A 22870-nucleotide genomic window follows, 5' to 3' on the forward strand; every position below is an offset into this window, starting at 1 on the left:
CAAATATTAGTGACCAGTATTTAGCTTCTTAATTTTCTGCAGCTGTGACTCCTTTATATTCAGGTACAGATTCAATGTTTCAAGAAACATGAAACCAAAACAAACAAACAAAAAATTTGACTTGAAGTCAAAGTGGCAAAAAAAAATCAAGAGAGGTCCAGATGAAACATATCTTCAACTTTTGTTTTTTAAACATGTATATTTCTAAAGATTGACTATCGAATTATAAAATTTTCTATAGGTCAATAAGATCACCTATCTCATATTTTAAATGCAATGAATGTTAGTATAAAAATTAGAACATATTTTAAAAGGCCAGGTGGGTGTTAGGATAGAATCATTTCTTAGATTTGCAGCCCATACATTCATATATAACAGGAAAACATAGGACAACTAGACCTGCAACTTTCTATGTGCAAAACAGGACTTACATTTTTTTTTTCTATTTTGAATATCCGGTTATCTAAACATACAGTAGTTGAGTAAATCACTAGCAGATTTATGTATACATTTAAACTGCAACTCTCTATAGTATAAGCTGCTCTCTCAACTTCCCTGCACAGTATAAGTTGAAAACTAATATGACAATTTGAACAATTACCAGTTGTACAATTTTAATGTTATATTAACTTAATATATATAGACTAAAAGTTATTAGGCAAATTATTAGTTCCAGTCTTAATGCATGATCTACAGCTTCCATTATTTGAAATAACACAAAAGTCTTCAGTGTTTTAATTAAAGGTTTTGTCCAGGCATGAGGATATCACTAATTTTTATTCTGACTTTAAGTCTGTAACATTTACTGAAGTAAAGAGTCAATTACAGTTTCAGGCTTTGCAGAACGCTTTCTGTTTGGAGAAGAGAAAAAGAAAATATGAATGCTTTCCTAAAAGACTGAAATGCAAACACTTTACATAATATAGTAGACAATACCAGGCAGCCACAGAGTCTAGAAACAGGCCAAGGTTTGACATGCTTGACCATGAGATCAATTAATGTCTGCCTTTTCAGGCTAGGGAAAGGTCACCTAGAGTGAGCACAAGAGCATGGTCCTCCACTCCACCACCCACAGTGATGAAGAAGTGAGTGAACGATAAACTGGACTAGACAATGTGGACAGGGCAAGCGGTCTGCATGCTTGCCAGATTTGAACCCCCTGATTATCTCTTCTGGGGTATGCTAAAGATGCCAGCTTATTCAGTGAAAATCAGAGTCACAAATCATCTGAAGCAACAACTCACAGATGACTGTGTAGGAAATGATGGAAATGTTCCATTAATCTATCATGTTTATTGCAGTTTTACTTATTAGCACACTGAAATATGTGCTTCTAATGAGGAATATCACATTGAACATTGTCAAGCAATGTAATGTAGTATCAATAAACCATTTATCGTGTATATTTGTCTATAATTATGGCCATTTACTGTTTTCATAATACAGCAGGCTAATTCTGGTACACAGAGATGCTGGGTTTGGCTCGTCGAATGTTAGCGCACATTTTTTTTTTTTTTTTTTTTTGGATTAAACCGAAAAAGTATATATTTTAAAATAAGCATTCTGAAAACTGTATCCAAATACCTTATCAAATTATTTGCTTGTTTGTTTTAGGTCCACATAGCTTTTAAAAAGTGACTAAAGACGGAGATCTCATGTAAATAATCCTGATTTCTGGCTTCTCCTTTGAAACAAGAAGATCCAGAAACCATGGGCCCTCTTTCCCCAAACTAACTAGAAGCAGGGTAAGAGGCCACTCACTCCAGACAGAACACGCTCCGTTTTGCCCCAGCTCACACCACTGCCTATTTTTCTCCCACACTGAGGGCAACTGTCTTACCATTTATCATCATACTTGCACTGTTACTTTTCTTACTAACTGCAGAGTTAAGAGGAAAATACCTCCATTAAAAGTGGAAAAGTCAAAGACATAGAGGAATTGGTGTTTCTTTGAATTGATTTGCTTCATTCATTAATATTACATGCATGGCTTCTGTGGGCATATGAAATGCTTTTAATGTCTGACATCTAAATGCTGAAGAATGTAAAAATTTGTACACTTTTAATATGCTACTGATTCCTCCTCCCCAAATTTATAAAACTTAGGTTATGTCTATGAGATTATGTAACACAAAAATATTAAAACTTAGACTTCACCCTACATGTAACTCAAAAGTCTAGGTACTCAAAGTAGGGAAAAATATAAGCTTATTATTTCCTATCATTTCAGGAGCCCCAAAGTCTGTTAGTCAGTTTAAATAAGCTGAACAGTACTTAATGTAGGGAAGGGAGAGAAGAAATAAGCTCCAGCCCAGGGCTTTCACATCCTCATTTCTCTGGGCTATGTTACAATACATATAGACTACTCAATAGTCAAAGGAGAGGGAAAGACAGAGAAGTTTTATTTAACTGGTGACTGAGGAAATCAAAGTTCTTGGGGCAGTATTCATGACAGAAAAATGAATCAGCTGAATACAATACCTTGGGAGTCTAATGAGGCAAATTAATTAGCATCTCACTAGAATAATTAGTGTAAGGATTAAGGAATTAAAAAAGTAATGACTTATTATACATTTGGAAAGAACAAAGTAAATTAACAATAAATTCTACTACTCAGGAGGGCTAAAGAGTTGGAAGACCTTAATTCTTTAGCCAGATTTTATTTACTCAAATCGTAACTACATAGGACTTCAATATTTAGTTAAATATATCAGACAAAATACTTATCATGTTAACTAAATTTCCTTTAAATGTACTTAATTTGAAAATCTCATTGCCTTTGGCTCATGAGACTCAGAGACAGTTCTTACCTTCTCCCTGTCTTTGGCCTTGCTTTCCCCTTTGAAGTACGTGGCCTCTCTAATTTCATCAAGGACTGCCGTAGGCTCTCCTCGGTATAGGCAAGATATACATGGGAAAGGTCCACTTCAAAGGGCTATATGTAAAGGAAATAAACACAAGACATTCTTACAAAAGAATTCAAACCAGATTTAGGGGAAGATTTAAAATACTAAATAAACTCTTAGGAAAAAAAGCCAAAGACAAAACCAAATAAATATCTAAAGATATCTTTTTCTAATGCCATTTATCTCAAATGTATTCACCAAGTGTTGGTGAAGAAGCCCTGACACACTATAAATTCCTTAGTAGTAAAGAAAAACTGTTGCTGTTCTCCCTAAAGCTGCTACTTCCTCTTGTTGACCTAAGACTAGGACCATTTGAAAAGGACAGACTTATTCTAGTCTCTAACCAAATCCCCAAGGCCCAGAGAGATGGTGAAAAGTCTCCAAAGAGACCTACATGCCACTCCTGTCGTAGAAATGATAAGCCTGCCATCACGACTGAAGGTAAACAGAACTGTCCTAATAATCACCCCATCCTAGAGCCTCTATTCTCAAAATAGTAGCCTATTTTTCAGCTGAGCTGATTAATAGATATCATGATGATAACACAATTTAGTGACCCACATTCCTATAAAGAACCAACTGTAGTTTTTTTTGTTTTTTTTTAAAAAAGCACTCTTACGTCTTTCTCCTTTTTATCAGGAACTGGAGTCTGCTTTCTCATGTTATTTCCTGTGTAGGCAACACATTTCTCAAAAAAGGAAAAAAGAAGGGGAAGAGAATTATCTTAATTAGCAATTAATACTATGAATGAGGCAAATTACTATGAGATATACTGATGGTACACTCATAAAACATGATTTGAATGCTGGAATAGAAAGGGACCCCAGAGGTCATTCAGTCCTATACACCAAACTACACCATCTCTACTATGTATAACACACAGAATATTCTGTGTGTTATAACATAATTATTAAAACATCTTATCCACCCCAGTGGCTTCTCATTTGATTCATCCTCTGGACCACCTTTCTCCGCATTGTAGCCAGTAAAACTCCAGTCTACAGGAAGTATTCCGTAAGTATTTCATGAAAGGATGAAGGTTAATACTCACTAGTTGCCATTCCCCTATGTCTTCATTCCAATGGACATAGTTTTCAATCATTTCCTTTTAAAAGAGTCAGAGATGATCTACTTTTAATATTTAATAACATTTAAAATACTGAAAAATATTCATGGAACTAAAATCTTAATATAGTAAGTGAAAAAATTTAAGTCTCAAAACATTATATACTGCATGATGCCCCTTTTATATATTTTAAAATATATACTTTCAAGGAATATATGTAGATGCAATTAAACTATATAAAAATAAAAAGCAAGGAAATAAAGAACATGGCATTCAGGATGGTGGTTACCTTGAGTTTGAAGAGGTAAAGGGATAGAAGAGGCGAGAGGGAAACCATTTGGTTAGAAACAGGTCACTACCATGGTCCTAGCTTTTGTTTTGGGTGACAAGTTCACTACAAAATAACTAACTAACTAAACAAAAGTAGGCCATCCAAGGACCATCAAGGACAGTATATTGTGAACCAAATATTAATTCTGTGCAGCTGAGGTCCAAAGGAATAAAAATACTAAGGCTTATATTCAGACAAAATTCTTAAAGCTGTATATAGATTCAAAATAAATTTTAAAAAATCAATGTTAGAAATTAAAGATGATACAAATAGATGGAGAGATATACCATGTTCTTGCATTGGAAGAATCAACATTGTGAAAATGACTCTACTACCCAAAGCAATCTACAGATTCAATGCAATCCCTATCAAACTACCACTGGCATGTTTCACAGAACTAGAACAAAAAATGTCACAATTTGTGTGGAAACACAAAAGACCCCGAATAGCCAAAGCAATCTTGAGAAAGAAAAATGGAGCTGGAGGAATCAGGCTCCCTGACTTCAGACTATACTACAAAGCTACAGTAATCAAGACAGTATGCTACTGGCACAAAAACAGAAATATAGATCAGTGGAACAGGACAGAAAGCCCAGAGATAAACCCACGCACATATGGTCACCTTATCTTTGATAAAGGAGGCAAGAATATACAGTGGAGAAAAGACAGCCTCTTCAATAAGTGGTGATGGGAAAACTGGACAGCTACATGTAAAAGAATGAAATTAGAACACTCCCTAACACCATACACAAAAATAAACTCAAATGGATTAAAGACCTAAATGTAAGGCCAGACACCATCAAACTCTTAGAGGAAAACATAGGCAGAACACTCTATGACATAAATCACAGCAAGATCCTTTTTGACCCAGCTCCTAGAGAAATGGAAATAAAAACAAATAAAAAAAATAAACAAATGGGACCTAATGAAACTTCAAAGCTTTTGCACAGCAAAGGAAACCATAAACAAGACGAAAAGGCAACCCTCAGAATGGGGGAAAATATTTGTAAATGAAGCAACTGACAAAGGATTAATCTCCAAAACATACAAGCAACTCATGCAGCTCAATATCAAAAAAACAAACAACCCAATCCAAAAATGGGCAGAAGACCTAAATAGACATTTCTCCAAAGAAGATATACAGATTGCCAAAAAACACATGAAAGAATGCTCAACATCATTAATCATTAGAGAAATGCAAATCAAAACTACAATGAGATATCATCTCAAACTGGTCAGAATGGCCATCATCAAAAAATCTACAAACAATAAATGCTGGAGAGGGTGTGGAGAAAAGGGAACTCTCTTGCACGGTTGGTGGGAATGTAAATTGATACAGCCACTATGGAGAACAGTATTGAGGTTCCTTAAAAAACTAAAAATAGAACTACCGTACGACCCAGCAATCCCACTACTGGGCATATACCCTGAGAGAACCATAATTCAAAAAGAGTCATGTACCAAAATGTTCACTGCAGCTCTATTTACAATGGCCAGGACATGGAAGCAACCTAAGTGTCCATCAACAGATGAATGGATAAAGAAGATGTGGCACATATATACAATGGAATATTACTCAGCCATAAAAAGGAACGAAACTGAGTTATCTGTAGTGAGGTGGATGGACCTAGAGACTGTCATAGAGAGTAAAGTAAGTCAGAAAGAGAAAAACAAATACCGTATGCTAACACATATATACGGAATTGGAAAAAAAATGGTCAGAAAAACCTAGGGGCAAGACGGGAATAAAGATGCAGACCTACTAGAGAACGGACTTGAGGATATGGGGAGGGGGAAGGGTAAGCTGGGATGAAGTGAGAGAGTGGCATGGACATATATACACTACCAAATGTAAAATAGCTAGCTAGTGGGAAGCAGCCGCATAGCAGTGGGAGATCAGCTCGGTGCTTTGTGACCACCTAGAGGGGTGGGATAGGGAGGATGGGAGGGAGGGAGATGCAAGAGGGAAGAGATGTGGGGACATATGTATATGTATAAATGATTCATTTTGTTATAAAGCAGAAACTAACAAACCATTGTAAAGCAATTATACTCTAATAAAGATGTTAAAAAAAAAATCAATGTTAAAGTTTACTAAAATATACTGGAAAGATAGAAATTTGGAGAAAAGAATAATAGAGGCTGAGATTTTTAAATTATAGTAGTATTTAGAGTTAGCATATATCTAGAGATGGATGGTAGTGATCACTGCACAACACTGTGAATGTACTTAATGTCAATGAACTGTACTCTTAAAAATAGTTCACTGCAGCACTATTTACAATAGCCAGGACATGGAAGCAACCTAAATGTCCATCAAGAGATGAATGGTTAAAGAAGATGTGGCACATATATACAGCGGAATATTACTCAGCCATAAAAAGGAACGAAATTGAGTTATTTGTAGTGAGGTAGATGGACCCAGACTCCGTCATACAGAGTGAAGTAAGTCAGAAAGAGAAAAACAAATACCGTATGCTAACGCACATATATGGAATCTAAAAACACGGTACTGATGAACCTAGTGGCAGGGCAGGAATAAAGACGCAGACGTAAAGAACAGACTTGAGGACACAGTGGGGGAAGGGGAAGCTGGGACCAAGTGAGAGAGTGGCATGGACATATATACACTACCAAATGTAAAATAGATAGCTAGTGGGAAGCTGCTGCATAGCACAGGGAGATCAGCTCAATACTTTGTGACCACCTAGAGGTATGGGATAGGGAGGGTGGGAGGAAGATGCAAGAGGGAGGGGATATGGGGATATATGTATACTTATAGCTGATTCACTTTGTTGTACAGCAGAAACTAACACACCATTGTAAAGCAATTATACTCCAGTAAAGATGTAAAAAAAAAAAATAGTTAAAATGGTAAATTTTATGTATGTTTTACCATTCCCCCACCCACACGCATACAGAATTAGCATCCATAAACAAGGAGAAAAGGTTAGCACAGGAGTTTTGTTTATTCTAATTATAGGATAAAGAATGTTGAAAGAATAAACAGGACCTATACCTTTACATGAATTACATGAATTTGGCCTTCCTCCCAGGACTAAGAAATTCTTATTCAGATACTTAGTTATTCAAACAGAGAATTATGTATTAAGAACAGTTAACAGCTGAAGTGAAATGTGATGGCCATTAGTTCAAGAAAATTTTATCATCAGCAACTGAAATGTAAATATTTACCATTAATTAAATTAGAAATTATATTTCTTTAGTCCTTAACCCCAGCCAAGTGACCTAATACCTAGGACAGAGAACTTCCCACTTACCTGATAATCCTGAGGTATAAAGTTATCAATAATAAGCATCTGAAGTCGAAGCTCCCGGCTAAGTTGTCGAATGTTCTCCAAGAGGCCTTCAATTTCCCTCTGATGTTCCTGTTGGAGATCGGCCATCTAACAGAAAATCAATGAAAATACTAAGGACAAACAAGATTTTAAATACAAAACAATTCCATCTGACATAGGGCAGTGGTCTAGGAAACCTTGTAAGAGCTTATCCAGTTCTTTCACAAAAACAATGGACAGAATAACACTATCTATCATTGTCTATTCCATGTTATTAGTTAAGGTTGGAAAGAAACAATTGAGCTTAACAGCTGAAATTAAAAATTGCAAATAGGGCTTCCTTGGTGGTGCAGTGGTTGAGAATCCGCCTGCCAATGCAGGGGACACGGGTTCGAGCCCTGGTCTGGGAAGATCCCACATGCCACGGAGCAACTGGGCCCGTGAGCCACAACTACTGAGCCTGCGCGTCTGGAGCCTGTGCTCCGCAATAAGAGAGGCCGCGATAGTGAGAGGCCCACGCACCGCGATGAAGAGTGGCCCCCGCTCGCCGCAACTAGAGAAAGCCCTCGCACAGAAACGAAGACCCAACACAACCAAAAATAAATTAAAAAAAAAAAAATTGCAAATAAAGGCAAAAATTTTATTTCTTTAAAATTGTAAGCACACATTATGATTCCTTTAGGATTCTTAATCATACTTAATCAAAGAAATTCTTTTCTAAAAAATTCAAACTACAATAATAGGTAACTTCTAAAAGACCAACCTCTGACTTCGCAGCCATCAGCATAGTCCAAACTTTCTTTAATTTCTTGGTCTTTCCTTGCGCTTCTTCTTGCAAACTGGTATACTTTTCTTCAATATCCAAGCGTTCTTGCTATGACATAAAGTGATAAACTTCAGAATAATTTTCTTCATTAAATCACAAGTTTAATTATTTAACAAATGACATAAATGTTTAGCAACTATTATCATTCAAAGCAATCCACAGATATGCTTTAAAATTTTATTAAGGGACTTCCCTCGTGGCACAGTGGTTAAGAATCCACCTGCCAATGCAGGGGACATGGGTTCTATCCCTGGTCCGGGAAGATCCCACATGCTGCGGACGAACTAAGCCCGTGCACCACAACTACTGAGCCTGCGTTCTAGAGCCCACAAGCCACAACTACTGAGCCCACGTGCCACAACTACTGAAGCCCACATGCCTAGAACCCATGCTCCACAACAAGAGAGGCCACTGCAATGTGAAGCCTGTGCACCTGGGACTTCCCTGGTGGCGCAGTGGTTAAGAATCCACCTGCCAATGCAGGGGACACGGGTTCGAGCCCTGATCCGGGAAGATCCCACCTGCTACAGAGCAACTAAGCCCGCATGCCACAACTACTGAGCCTGCGTGCCTAGAGCCCGTGCTCTGCAACAAGAGAAGCCACTGCAATGAGAAGCCTGTGCACTGCAACAAAGAGTATCCCCCGCTCTCCGCAACTAGAGAAAGCCCACGTGCAGCAACGAAGACCCAACGCAGCTAAAAATAAATAAATAAATTTATTTTTAAAAAATTTTATTAAGGTTATAGATATTAAGCTTTTCACTAGAAAAGTTAAATACCTTAGGTGAAGCAACAACCAAAACCAAAAATTTACATTACCTCTTTTTCCTCAAGTTCTCTGCGAAGTTGCTCTGCTCTTTTCCTCCTTTCTTCCAGTTCCATGTTGGATTCTTCAAGAAGTTTCTCTTGTTCCTCAGCTTTTGCCAACAAATCAACACCACCAACAATTACCTTCTTCTCCAGTGCAGATAGTTTCTCTAGCAAAGACTGATGCTCTTGTCTGTTAATTAAAATAAGAACACTCTGTATCCATCATTTATCTACTATTCTACTAAATTTCCCCAAATTTAACAAGGATTTGGATGTAAAATTTCAAAATAGGAATATAATTATGTAACACCTCTATCAAACTACACAACTGTGTAGTATTGCTTTTAATTACTATTCAATTTTCTTGCTTATACATCCTATGAGAAAAACCAGGAAAATTAAATCACAAATCCATCTCAATTCAGTAATACTCACTGAGCCTTAAGAAGATCTTTTTCCCGTTTCTCTAACTCAGCTCTAGCCTTGTTCCTTTCTTCTTCTTCCATGTCAAGCTTTGTTTCAAGTGCTTTTCTCTCCTCATCAATTTTTGCTTGCATTTCAACCATTTTATCTGGGGAAACTTTCTTTTTACCTATTTGAGTCATTTAATTCCAACAGTCACTTCAGAGTCAATGCTTCAGACACATAAATTATCTTCAATATAAAAGATACATTCCCCATGAAGAGAAAATCAAATGTCAACATTTTAAGGAAATCAACTGAATAATATATTTTATTTCTATTTATTATGTCCCTAGAAGATCTTTTTAACTAACTGCTAAATTCAAACTGTTGTCCAACTGTGCAATGATAACTAAGAACAGAAGTAAGTGAAAAAGAAGCATAAGAGATTAGCAGGGGAAAAAAAAGAGAAAGATAAACAGGAAAACTAAATAAATAAAAAAAGCAAAGATCTTTGTTTGTCCCCAAATAACACATATCGTCAAAAAAGCAATATGATTATTTAGTTACTTTTTTCTGATAACCAGGTACAAAATCAAGTGGCTTCTCAAAACACCTCCCCACAAAACTTATTAAAATAAATGAATAAATAAAAGCCACAAAGGGACTTCCCTGGTGGTGCAGTGGTTAAGAATCTGCCTGCCAATGCAGGGGACACACATTCGAGCTCTGGTCTGGGAAGATCCCACATGCTGCGGAGCAACTAAGCCTGCGTGCCACAACTACTGAGCCTGCGCTCTAGAGCCCGCGCGCCACAACTACTGAGGCCGCATGCCACGACTACTGAAGCCCACGCGCCTAGAGCCAGTGCTCCGCAACAAGAGAAGCCACCACAATGAGAAGCCCTCGCACCGCAATGAAGAGTAGCCCCTGCTCTCCGCAACTAGAGAAAGCCCACGTGCAGCAACGAAGACCCAACACAACCAAAAATAAATAAACAGAATTGATTCTTAAAAAGAAAAAAAGCCCTCACACCACAAAGAAGAATAGCCCCTGCTCGTTGCAACTAGAGAAAGCCTGCGCACAGCAACGAAGACACAATGCAGCCAAAAATAAAGAAATAAAGAAATAAATTTATAAAAAAAATAAAAGCCCCATATAGGTATAAAATGTACAGATAAAAATATCAGGCAGAACTTATAAGTAGTTTTTAACATATATTTTCAGAGGTTTTCTAAAATTGTGTTTGATAAAATTACTTGAAAGTATTTTATTTCATAGTATACTTTTAAAGGAAGTAACTCTATACTAATTATATAACAGTTACATATGAATTAACCAGGCATTTTACAGTTGCTGTCACAATATATCATCATATCTTAAATGAACTAAAATAGCTTGTTATGATGTCAAACTCAGGATCCTAAATCTCCCTAAGTCAGATTAAACATTCCAAGTGTCAAATATAAGTAGAAATACTACCAAATAATGCAGCTAGAAATACAGCTTCAAAATGATTATTTTGATTATAATGTCTAGTAGAGTGTTTTATGTACATATAATAGACGTTCAATAAAAGTTTACTGAATGAATTTCAAAATCATGAAATTAAAATGAAAAACCAAAAAAGAGAAAAGAAAAACTAGCTTATTAAACTGGTTATGAAACTGAATCAAAGATAATTCATTTCTGGTAATACAATTTCTTTGAAACATACTTTCCTTCAGAAAAACAATCAAGTTTTTCGTAGAATTGGTCTGAGGCTCTCCTGAAAGCTTTCTGTCATTCTTAACTTCCTTCCCAGAGGACCACAGAAGAGTGTAAAGAAGAAGAGTTTTTTATAAACTGTTAATGTCTCCACCAAAAGCTAAGCCCTCATGCTAACAAGGAAAGAGAACTGAAAAATAAAGATGATGGAGATATATATCTGAATAAACTCTTTCAGGAACCATGAGACGATGAATCATTCACAGGCTTTAATTCTTTGGGTTAAAATCATATAAAACTCCCAAAGGTTTAAAATACGTTCCCCTTCACTTCTATAGAAATACAAGAAAGTCCAAAGCAAACTAAAGCCACAAAACAAATAAGTTAAATAAAAGAGTAAACAAAAGCACTGATCCAAATTCACGCTTTGGTGTGGTGTGATTCACCGCAATCCCAAAGTCAGGCCGTAGACCTGACTCTGTTGGCTTCTTTGGCACAATCACCTATACCGAACGTTCTGAATTACACTGTTAAGAAATAATTTTAAAAAGTAATCTAACTCCTATTCCCAACGAATTCCTAGAAAGGATTTCCCATCAGTAATACTATTTCTTAGAAATTTGAGGGGGGAAAGTATAAGTTCAGGTATAAAGTAAGTGTATGCACTAAAAAATTATAACTTCCTTTCCACTTCAAAATTATAAATATTTAAAGAAAAAATGGCAAATATGTTAAGATTAAAAAATGCATGTGTGAAAACCATAGGGTATAGAGTAAATGGTCTGATTGACACGTGTACATTAATTTTTTAGGTTCCTAGGGTTGCAACTGTTTTGTTAGTTAAAAACATACAGTTTCCAAACCCGTTAAGAAGCAGTAAAATAAAAAAAAATTTTATAGGTAGAAATACAAAAGCACATGCATACTGATGAATTACTACTATGCCTGAATTGCATTAGTTATTCAAAATCATTCAGGTAATATTTTCAAACTGATGTTTTAGCAGCAAAAATCTTATTGTGCTCTTATACCATTTTCATAAAGATGACCATGCATATATATAGCTAGGTTCAGTTTCAAAACTCTGATATTCAAGTAACATATTATTTTAGCCAGAATCAGTATGATAAATCATATTTCTCCCCAAATAATATTTTAAGCTAAATGTGAATAGGTACCAACTCTCCTAACCAGGCACTTAAAAACATGGTATCATGAAATGTTACTTTTACACTGGTTTTTTTTTAAGATTTTAAAAAAATATTAATGAACCAAACCAACCAACCAACCAAAAAAAAAATCTTTCTTTTTCTAAAAGTGTAAAAATTCAGCACAAAATTTCAGGTAAAAAAATCTAAAAAGAATTTTAATGTCATAGAGTATTTAACTGAGCCAAACCAGAGTGGTAATATTTTAACTTCTCCTCTACCACGTGCTCTAACCAAAACTGTGAAGGTGAACTTTGGCAAGGTAAAGCTAAAGAGAAGAATTTCAGGAAGTGTTAACTGAATTAATTTCATTTTCATTACACGAGCACCCATGAGCATACATAACCAGACGTTTGATTCCTCGCTTTAAAAAAAAGTAAAAGGTTAAGTGAAAGGTTAATGGTGAAATTATGGTCATTATTTTCTGGTAAGAAGGCAGGGATGAGTATAATACCATGTCGATGGATTTCCATCAAAACTTAGCATTAGGTATGGTAAACAACACAGCCTTAAAGGGACCTGTAACAGAATATCTTTTTTAAAGTAATGAGCTATGAGTTTGCAGAGGGTAAGTCAGATAATGAGGGCCTTGGAGTGCTATTTCTCAAGCAGTAGAACTGTGTGATAAAAATTAAAGATGAAGAAGAGCACGCCAGCACTTCTGAGCCCAGGAGATTTGAGTGGAAGCAGGAAGATCAGAATGGACACTTGTACAGGGGTTCAGGTATTATCCTTGAGAAGTGGCTGGGCTTATGAAGAAGAAGCAACATTCCTGGGAGGCACCTTGTATGAAAAATTGATAGTAAATGGGAAGAGACTGGCAAGAAAAGGGAAGATTCAGAGCAAATGTTGTGAGCTCTGGTGAAGGAAAGAGCAGTGATGCCATGAATGCTGATTGGAGAGTTGGAAAGGGAGCTGCTCTGAGTTAGGGCAGGAGGGACTGCTTTGACACAGTGATGTCAGGTGTGTCATGTCACACCTCTATATTCACACATATTTTACTTTCTATGTATGAATGAAGGGACACTCATTCCCACTCAGAGCAACACTCTTTTTTTAAAAAAAAAAATTTATTTATTTTTTTTAAAAAAGGAGAAAAATGCTTGAATATGAAATCACTTATATTTGTATTTCTAAAATTTGGCTTAATGGGTCTTTAAGAATTTAGAAAACTGATTATGCCATGTGGTTTTGTTGTCTATTTTGTTAATTAGGTCTAGAATATCCAATGTGTTTGTCACTATCAATCTAATTATTTCTGAACTGTTCCCGTAAGAAGATTATTTGGAAACAAAAATGTTCCTAGAGGGCAGACAGCAGAAGCAAGAAAAACTATAATCCTGCAGCCTGTGGAAAAAACCCCACATTCACAGAAAGATAGACAACATGAAAAGGCAGAGGGCTATGTACCAGATGAAGGAACAAGATAAAACCCCAGAAAAACAACTAAATGAAGTGGAGATAGGCAACCTTCCAGAAAAAGAACTCAGAATAATGATAGTGAAGATGATCCAGGACCTCGGAAAAACAATGGAGGCAAAGATCAAAAAGATGCAAAAAATGTTTAACAAAGACCTAGAAGAATTAAAGAACAAACAAACAGAGATGAACAATACAATAACTGAAATGAAAAATACACTAGAAAGAATAAATAGCAGAATAACTGAGGCAGAAGAATGGATAAGTGACCTGGAAGACAGAATGGTGGAATTCACTGCTGCAGAACAGAATAAAGAAAAAAGAATGAAAAGAAATGAAGACAGCCTAAGAGACCTCTGGGACAACATTAAACACAGCAACATTCGCATGATAGGGGTCCCAGAAGGAGAAGAGAGAGAGAAAGGACCAGAGAAAATATTTGAAGAGATTATAGTCAAAAACTTCCCTAACAGGGGAAAGGAAATAGCCACCCAAGTCCAGGAAGCACAGAGAGTCCCATACAGGAGAAACACACCGAGACACATAGTAATCAAATTGGCAAAAATTAAAGACAAAGAAAAATTATTGAAAGCAGCAAGGGAAAAATGACAAATAACAAACAAGGGAACTCCCATAAGGTTAACAGCTGATTTCTCAGCAGAAACTCTACAAGCCAGAAGGGACTGGCATGATATACTTAAAATGATGAAAGGGAAGAACCTACAACCAAGATTACTCTACCCAACAAGAATCTCATTCAGATTCAACAGAGAAATCAAAAGCTTTACAGACAAGCAAAAGCTAAGAGAATTCAGCACCACCAAACCAGCTCTACAACAAATGCTAAAGGAACTTCTCTAAGTGGGAAACACAAGAGAAGAAAAGGGCCTACAAAAACACACCCAAAACAATTAAGAAAATGGTCATAGGAACATACATATTGATAATTACCTTAAATGTGAATGGATTAAATGCTCCAACCAAAAGACACAGGCTTGCTGAATGGATACAAAAACAAGACCCATGTATATGCTGTCTACAAGAGACCCACTTCAGACCTAGGGACACATACAGACCGAAAGTGAGGGGATGGAAAAAAGATATTCCATGCAAATGGAAATCAAAAGAAAGCTGGAGTAGCAATACTCATATCAGATAAAATCGACTTTAAAATAAAGAATGTTACAAGAGACAAGGAAGGACACTACATAGTGATCAAGGGATCAATCCAAGAAGAAGATATAACAATTATAAACATATATGCTCCCAACATAGGAGTACCTCAATACATAAGGCAACTGCTAACAGCTATAAAAGAGGAAATCGACAGTAACACAATAACAGTGGGGTACTTTAGCACCTCACTTACACCAATGGACAGATCATCCAAACAGAAAATTACTAAGGAAACAGAAGCTTTAAATGACACAATAGACCAGATAGATTTAATTGATATTTATAGGACATTCCATCCAAAAACAGCAGATTACACTTTCTTCTCAAGTGCGCACGGAACATTCTCCAGGACAGATCACATCCTGGGTCACAAATCAAGCCTCAGTAAATTTAAGAAAATTGAAATCATATCAAGCATCTTTTCTAACCACAATGCTATGACATTAGAAATCAATTAGAGGGAAAAAAATGTAAAAAGCACAAACACATGGAGGCTAAACAATACGTTACTAAATAACCAAGAGATCACTGAAGGAATCAAAGAGGAAATCCAAAAATACCTAGAGACAAATGACAATGAAAACACGACGATCCAAAACCTATGGGATGCAGCAAAAGCAGTTCTAAGAGGGAAGTTTACAGCAATACAAGCCTACCTCAAGAAACAAGAAAAATCTCAAATAAACAATCTAACCTTACACCTAAAGGAACTAGAGAAAGAAGAACAAACAAAACCCAAAGTTAGCAGAAGGACAGAAATCATAAAGATCAGAGCAGAAATAAATGAAATGGAAACAAAGAAAGCAATAGCAAAGATCAATAAAACTAAAAGCTAGTTCTTTGAGAAGATAAACAAAATTGATAAACCATTAGCCAGACTCATCAAGAAAAAGAGGGAGAGGACTCAAATCAACAAAATTAGAAATGAAAATGGAGAAGTTACAACGGACACTGCTGAAAGACAAAGCATCCTAAGAGACTACTACAAGCAACTCTATGCCAATAAAATGGACAACCTGGAAGAAATGGACAAATTCTTAGAAAGGTATAAACTTCCAAGGCTGAACCAGGAAGAAATAGAAAATATGAACAGACCAATCACAAGTAATGAAATTGAAACTGTGATTAAAAATCTTCCAACAAACAAAAGTCCAGGACCAGATGGCTTCACAGGTGAATTCTATCAAACATTTAGAGAACAGCTAACACCCACCCTTCTCAAACTCTTCCAAAAAATTGCAGAGGAAGGAACACTCCCAAACGCATTCTATGAGGCCACCATCACCCTGATACCAAAACCAAAGATACTACAAAAAAAGAAAGTTACAGACCAATATCACTCTTGAATACAGATGCAAAAATCCTCAACAAAATACTAGCAAACAGAATCCAACAACACATTAAAAGGATCATACACCATGGTCAAGTGGGATTTATACCAGGGATGCAAGGATTCTTCAATATACGCAAATCAATCAATGTGATACAACATACTAACAAATTGAAGAATAAAAACCATATGATAATCTCAATGATGCAGAAAAAGAAAATTCAACACCCATTTATGATAAAAACTCTCCAGAAAGTGCGCATAGAGGGAACCTACCTCAACATAATAAAGGCCATATATGACAAACCCACAGCAAACATCATTCTCAATGGTGAAAACCTGAAAGCATTTTCTCTAAGATCAGGAACAAGACAAGGATGTCCACTCTCACCACTATTATTCAACATAGTTTTGGAAGTCCTAGTCACGGCAATCAAAGAAATAAAAGGAATACAAATTGGAAAAGAAGAAGTAAAACTGTCACTGTTTGCAGATGACATGATACATAGAGAATATACATAGAGAATCCTAAAGATGCCACTAGAAAGCTACTAGAGCTAATCAATGAATTTGGTGAAGTTGTAGGATACAAAATTAATGCACAGAAATCTCTTGCATTCCTATACACTAATGATGAAAAATCTGAAAGAGAAATTAAGGAAACACTCCCATTTACCACTGCAACAAAAAGAATAAAATACCTAGGAATAAGCCTACCTAGGGAGACAATAGACCTGTAGGCAGAAAACTATAAGACACTGATGAAAGAAATTAAAGATGATACCAACAGATGGAGAGATATACCATGTTCTTGCATTGGAAGAATCAACATTGTGAAAATGACTCTACTACCCAAAGCAATCTACAGATTCAATGCAATCTCTATCAAATTACCAATGGCATTTTTTACGGAACTAGAACAAAACATCTTAAAATTTGTATGGAGACACAAAAGACCCCGAATAGCCAAAGCAGTTTTGAGGGAAAAAAATGGAGCTGCAGGAATCATACTCCCTGACTTCAGACTATACTACAAAGCTACAGTAATCAAGACAATATGGTACTGGCACAAAAACAGAGATATAGATCAGTGGAACAGGACAGAAAGCCCAGAGATAAACCCACACACCTATGGTCAACTAATCTATGACAAAGGAGGCAAGGATATACAATGGAGAAAAGACAGTCTCTTCAATAAGTGGTGCTGGGAAAACTGGACAGCTACATGTAAAAGAATGAAATTAGAACACTCCCTAACACCTAACTCCCAAAAATAAACTCAAAATGGATTCGAGACCTAAATGTAAGACTGGACACTATAAAACTCTTAGAGGAAAACATAGGAAGAACACTCTTTGACATCAATCACAGCAAGCTCTTTTTTGATCCACCTCCTAGAGTAATGGAAATAAAAACACAAATAGACAAATGGGACCTAATGAAACTTAAAAGCTTTTGCACAGCAAAGGAAACTACAAACGAGACTAAAAGACAACCCTCAGAATGGGAGAAAATATTTGCAAACGAATCAACAAAGGATTAATCTCCAAAATATATAAACAGCTCATGCAGCTCAATATTAAAAAAACAAACCACCCAATCTAAAAATGGGCAGAAGACCTAAATAGACATTTCTCCAAAGAAGACATACAGATGGCCAAGAAGCACATGAAATGCTGCTCAACATCACTAATTATTAGAAAAATGCAAGTCAAAACTACAATGAGGTATCACCTCACACCAGTTAGAATGGGCATCATCAGAAAATCTACAAACAACAAATGCTGGAGAGGGTGGCGAGAAAAGGGAACCCTCTTGCACTGTTGGTGGGAATGTAAATTGATACAGCCACTATGGAGAACAATATGGAGGTTCCTTAAAAAACTAAAAATAGAATTACCATATGACCCAGCAATCCCATTACTGGGCATATACCCAGAGAAAACCATAATTCAAAAAGACACATGCACCCCAGTGTTCACTGCAGCACTATTTACAATAGCCAGGTCATGGAAGCAACCTAAATGCCCATCGACAGACGAATGGATAAAGAAGTTGTGGTACATATATACAATGGAATATTACTCAGCTATAAAAAGGAACGAAATTGGGTCATTTGTTGAGACGTGGATGAATCTAGAGACTGTCATACAGAGTGAAGTAAGTCAGAAAGAGAAAAACAAATATTGTATATTAACGCATATATGTGGAACCTAGAAAAATGGTACAGACGAACTGGTTTGCAGGGCAGAAATTGAGACACAGATGTAGAGAACAGACGTATGGACACCAAGCGGGGAAAGTGGCGGGGGGGTGGTGGTGGGGGGTGGGATGAATTGGGAGATTGGGATTGACATGTATACACTAATATGTATAAAATGGATAACTAATAAGAACCTGCTGTATAAAAAAATAAATAAAATAAAATTGAAAAAAAAAAGTTCCTAATACCTTCCTCAATAAAAACTGAAATAAATTTTTAAAAAAAGAATTTAGTAAAAAAGGAAGTTTTTTTTTTAAAAAAGCTAAAGTTGAAAGATATTTTAAAATACAAAGACAGATACTTACCTTGTAAGAAAAAAATCATTAAATAAAAAAAAATGTAATGTGGTTAAACAACAAAGTTCTTTATAGTTTAAATAATTGTACCACATGGAGTGCAAATCAATCACACCAACCTGCTTGATCTTTCAATAAGAAGTAGTAAGCAAACCGTAGACAGGAAGCATATGCACAGAGATGAGGAGGAAAAAAAGAAAAAACATTATTTCTTTTGTAAAACAAAGAAAAATGTATAACAGCGTTTATTTATAGTATAAGCATAGGAATAAATCATTATAAAAACTGAAATAGAGCAGTTGTATGCAAAAAGAAAAGTATATTCAACATAATCAGAGATAATAATTTAAGCAAGATAATAAGATTTAGTGTAAGATTACAATTCAAATCAATCTTAAGAGCTCACACTGACTCCCAAACTCTTGCAAATATAACAGTTCAGCAACAAATGGTGGACATGGAATTGGGAACCTGCTAAGACCTGGGAAGTAATCTAAAAGGGCAAACAGAAAATTAAGCCAATTTTAAATATTAATAAGTTAAAAGTAGCAAAAGTCACATTGTTCATTTTCAAAATGTCCCAATTCAATGACCTTCTAATAGAAGGATACATTACAGGTGTGCCCCCCTTTAAGAAAATCCAACACAAAAACTTCAACCAACTAAACAGAGTTTAGAGTAATCTGTAGTGATTATGTGATTAACAAAAGCATTTAATAAAGAATTTTTAAAGACAGCAAGTTCTCCCAATACAATTGATTTCCCAACTTGATTTATAAGCAATTTTTTCAGAAAAAAACATTTATTGCATAAAGTGAAGTACACCTGTATAATAACAAACTTGCATTCAACCTATTAGTAGACTGTTAAGGGTAATTATAATAATGATTCTATAGAAGTAAATGATCAACTGATGATTCAAACAAAGAACACCTTAAAAAAAAAGGCCATTCATATTTTTAAAAGGGAAAGGTACGCACAGCAACCACATGCTGGGACAACCATCTCTCCACTTCACCAACACATCCACAGTGCAACAAAAGAATTCAATGTTATATGCCAGGTATATAAAGAGGAACTAAAACTGCTTGAACTGAACAAGGTACAACTCATTTCAAAATATACTTTGATGTAACTACTTTCTAAGGATTAAAGTAAAATTTTAAAACAGAAAATTAAATTATAGTGCCTCCCACTCAGATATTTTCTATACTTTGCAGTTTATAATACAAAATGAGACTTCTACATGGTTTCTAAAGCAATTTCATGTATTTTATAGGTTAGCCTACGAAATTAAATGTCTTGGTAAAATGTAAGAATTGCAATAGAGAAAATAATTCCTAATATTCTTGGAAGTCTTCCTCTAGCAAGCTAAAAGCATAAGAACAATAACCAAATGTTTTTGTTATTAGTTTTGGAAAGGTAGGTATACAGATAATGCTTTAAAAAGCAGTAAGCTGCAAACTAGTACAAGAAAGCATCAATTCTCTTTTCTTCTGAAAACTAAAATATAAATAAAATTAATAATACTTTTCAACTTAATTTATTAAATTACAGTTTAAGGAAAAGCCTTTAGGTTTGAAATAAGTCTAGATAGATCCTGCATAACAATTTCGTGTGGACCTGAATTCTCTAGTCATACCTTAGAAAGTTTCCTAAAATCAATCAGGTAATTCAGAAATAAGGATAAATGGCCATTTGAAATAAAATACCATTCAATTTATCTTTACTTGCTTCAAACTTTACTTTTTTCTTTATTTGGGAGTTTTCAATCTTAAGCTACCCCTAAGAACAGGACACCAAGGCGTAAAATCTTTGTAACTATGAGACATGTTATAAAGGGCACTGGTGTACTTCCAAATATAAGGTGTACCTTAAGAAATTCAGGATTTTGTTACTACAGGTCCCTTACAGTGACTAGGATGTATCATGAAACATAAAAAGGGACCAAGAGTTATTCTCTTATACAGCTTACTAGCTCTCTTTACATTATCTCAACTGCAAAAGCATGACTCTCTCTTCCATTGTCTCAAACATAAGCGTAAGCGTATGTTTTAACAATTATGGTTAACTGGAAGCAATGAAGAGGGGAGCTAAAGTCATCACATGCTTTATTTTACTGAGAAGTCCAACATGTATTCTTTAAGTAATGGCAGGGAGCGGTGCAGCATTTCTCAAATGAAGCCCATGGGTTATGGAAAAGCCAAAGCTCTGTTAGAGAATTTAAGAGCTACCACTCACTAGGCAAGAACTTATCCAGAGGTTTCTCTATGACAGAACATGTGGAGTCTGAACTACTGCTGCTGCTACTGCCTGGAAGACAAAGAAATGAGCCCAACGGGAACCAAAGAAAGAGGAAACAAGAAAATGAACACATACACAGAGAAAAATTCAATTCCAGAGAAAGAATTTTAAAGGACAATCAAGCTTTGTATTAAAGAACCAAAACTTACTTTCCCTTAAAACCAGTCTTGGTAGTCTACGCAGTATTCTCTAATTACAAAGCCATACAGGGGAATTAGAAACTCTATTCCTTTAAGTATCCACTGTGGGCAAACCCCACCATTCACTTAAAATATAGTAATTCAGAGGGTTGGAATGAAAAGAATAAAAATAAACAAATCATTTGGTGACATTTAAGTCTATTTAAACCATTTAGGTTGATAAGCTAAAGGAATTGAGTTTTAAATTTTAAAGTCACGAACAATTAAAATTACAGGAATGATAAATTACCCTTTAATACAGACAGTTTGGTTTGTCTTCAATTTCACTCTTTCACCTCCAAAACATCAAACTATCAGATGTGATTATATATGTTTAAGGTTTCACAGCAAAACTCTGAAAGGCTTACTGAAATTTTTAAAATTTCTAAGCCTGGAAGGAAGATATGTTACTACTAAATATTTTAACATATTAAGCAGTGACATTTTTTTCTATTTAAAACTTTATCTTTAACAAATCTATCATCTGCTTTAGCTTTGAATACTTTACTCTGAAAAAATAGGTGTGAACACAAAACCACTTCTCTAAATCAGGGGTCAGCAAACATTTTCTGTAAAGGGACAGATGATAAGTGCTTTAGGCTTTGTAGGCCATACAGACGCATGTGAAGGCAGCTGTAGACCATATGTAAACAAATGAGCATGGCTGTTTCATAAACTTTTATTTACAAAAACAGGTGGTGGGCTGAATTTGGCCAGCACACTACTTGCCAACTCTTGCTCTAAATTATATTTTTCTTGTCTTTTGAAGGACTCTTTATGGCTTTTAAATTTGGGACTCCTGATCAAACAGTGATGGGTTTATTTTCAGCAAGAACATTTTAATAAGACAAGCAAAATATGCACCAGCTTGAAAACAATGATCCACATTAATGGAAGAGAGTTCTGAAATAAATATTCAGGGTTAAAGGATCTGAAATGTAGGCCATTATAATATGTCTCTCTCTTTTGCATGTCATCTATATCTTTATCACAATGAACACAGTCTTAATTCATACTTGGCAACAAGTGCCCAGTGTAACAGGTGAGAATGAGGGTACATTTTATAAAGAGAATACATTTTACATTCTATTAAAAATACAATCCTTCTACAAATTTATTACTTAAAAATTCAATGATTAAAGCATAATCATGTTTGAAAAAAAAATTCCACATTATCCTAATTTCCTAAAAATTTAGATTCCTAACATAGATAAAAGTCCTCCTATTAAATTAAAACCCCATGTGAAATTTTAAAATGATATATCCACTATCACAGATTTTTATAATTCTAAATTGTAAAAAAAACAAAACCAGAACATATTATATGCTGATTCATCTAAAAATAGGA

General features: G+C 35.3%; 1 protein-coding gene across 1 annotated transcript in view; it reads right to left on the reverse strand.

Annotated features, from left to right (window-relative positions):
• Positions 1 to 278: 278 nt before the first annotated feature.
• Positions 279 to 22870, reverse strand: part of KIF3A (kinesin family member 3A) — a 71120-nt gene continuing 48528 nt past the window's right edge. Inside the window, exons 10-17 of the mRNA XM_061188154.1 lie at positions 9674 to 9830; positions 9248 to 9428; positions 8366 to 8476; positions 7585 to 7710; positions 3958 to 4011; positions 3526 to 3594; positions 2811 to 2935; positions 279 to 851 (exon numbers count right to left, since the gene is read on the reverse strand). Of these exons, the coding sequence (XP_061044137.1) occupies positions 803 to 851; positions 2811 to 2935; positions 3526 to 3594; positions 3958 to 4011; positions 7585 to 7710; positions 8366 to 8476; positions 9248 to 9428; positions 9674 to 9830 (872 nt within the window). The 3' untranslated portion in view covers positions 279 to 802. The remainder of the gene's footprint in view (positions 852 to 2810; positions 2936 to 3525; positions 3595 to 3957; positions 4012 to 7584; positions 7711 to 8365; positions 8477 to 9247; positions 9429 to 9673; positions 9831 to 22870) is intronic.

Source organism: Eubalaena glacialis, chromosome 4 (assembly GCF_028564815.1).
Source record: "Eubalaena glacialis isolate mEubGla1 chromosome 4, mEubGla1.1.hap2.+ XY, whole genome shotgun sequence".
Taxonomy (NCBI): Eukaryota; Metazoa; Chordata; class Mammalia; order Artiodactyla; family Balaenidae; genus Eubalaena; species Eubalaena glacialis.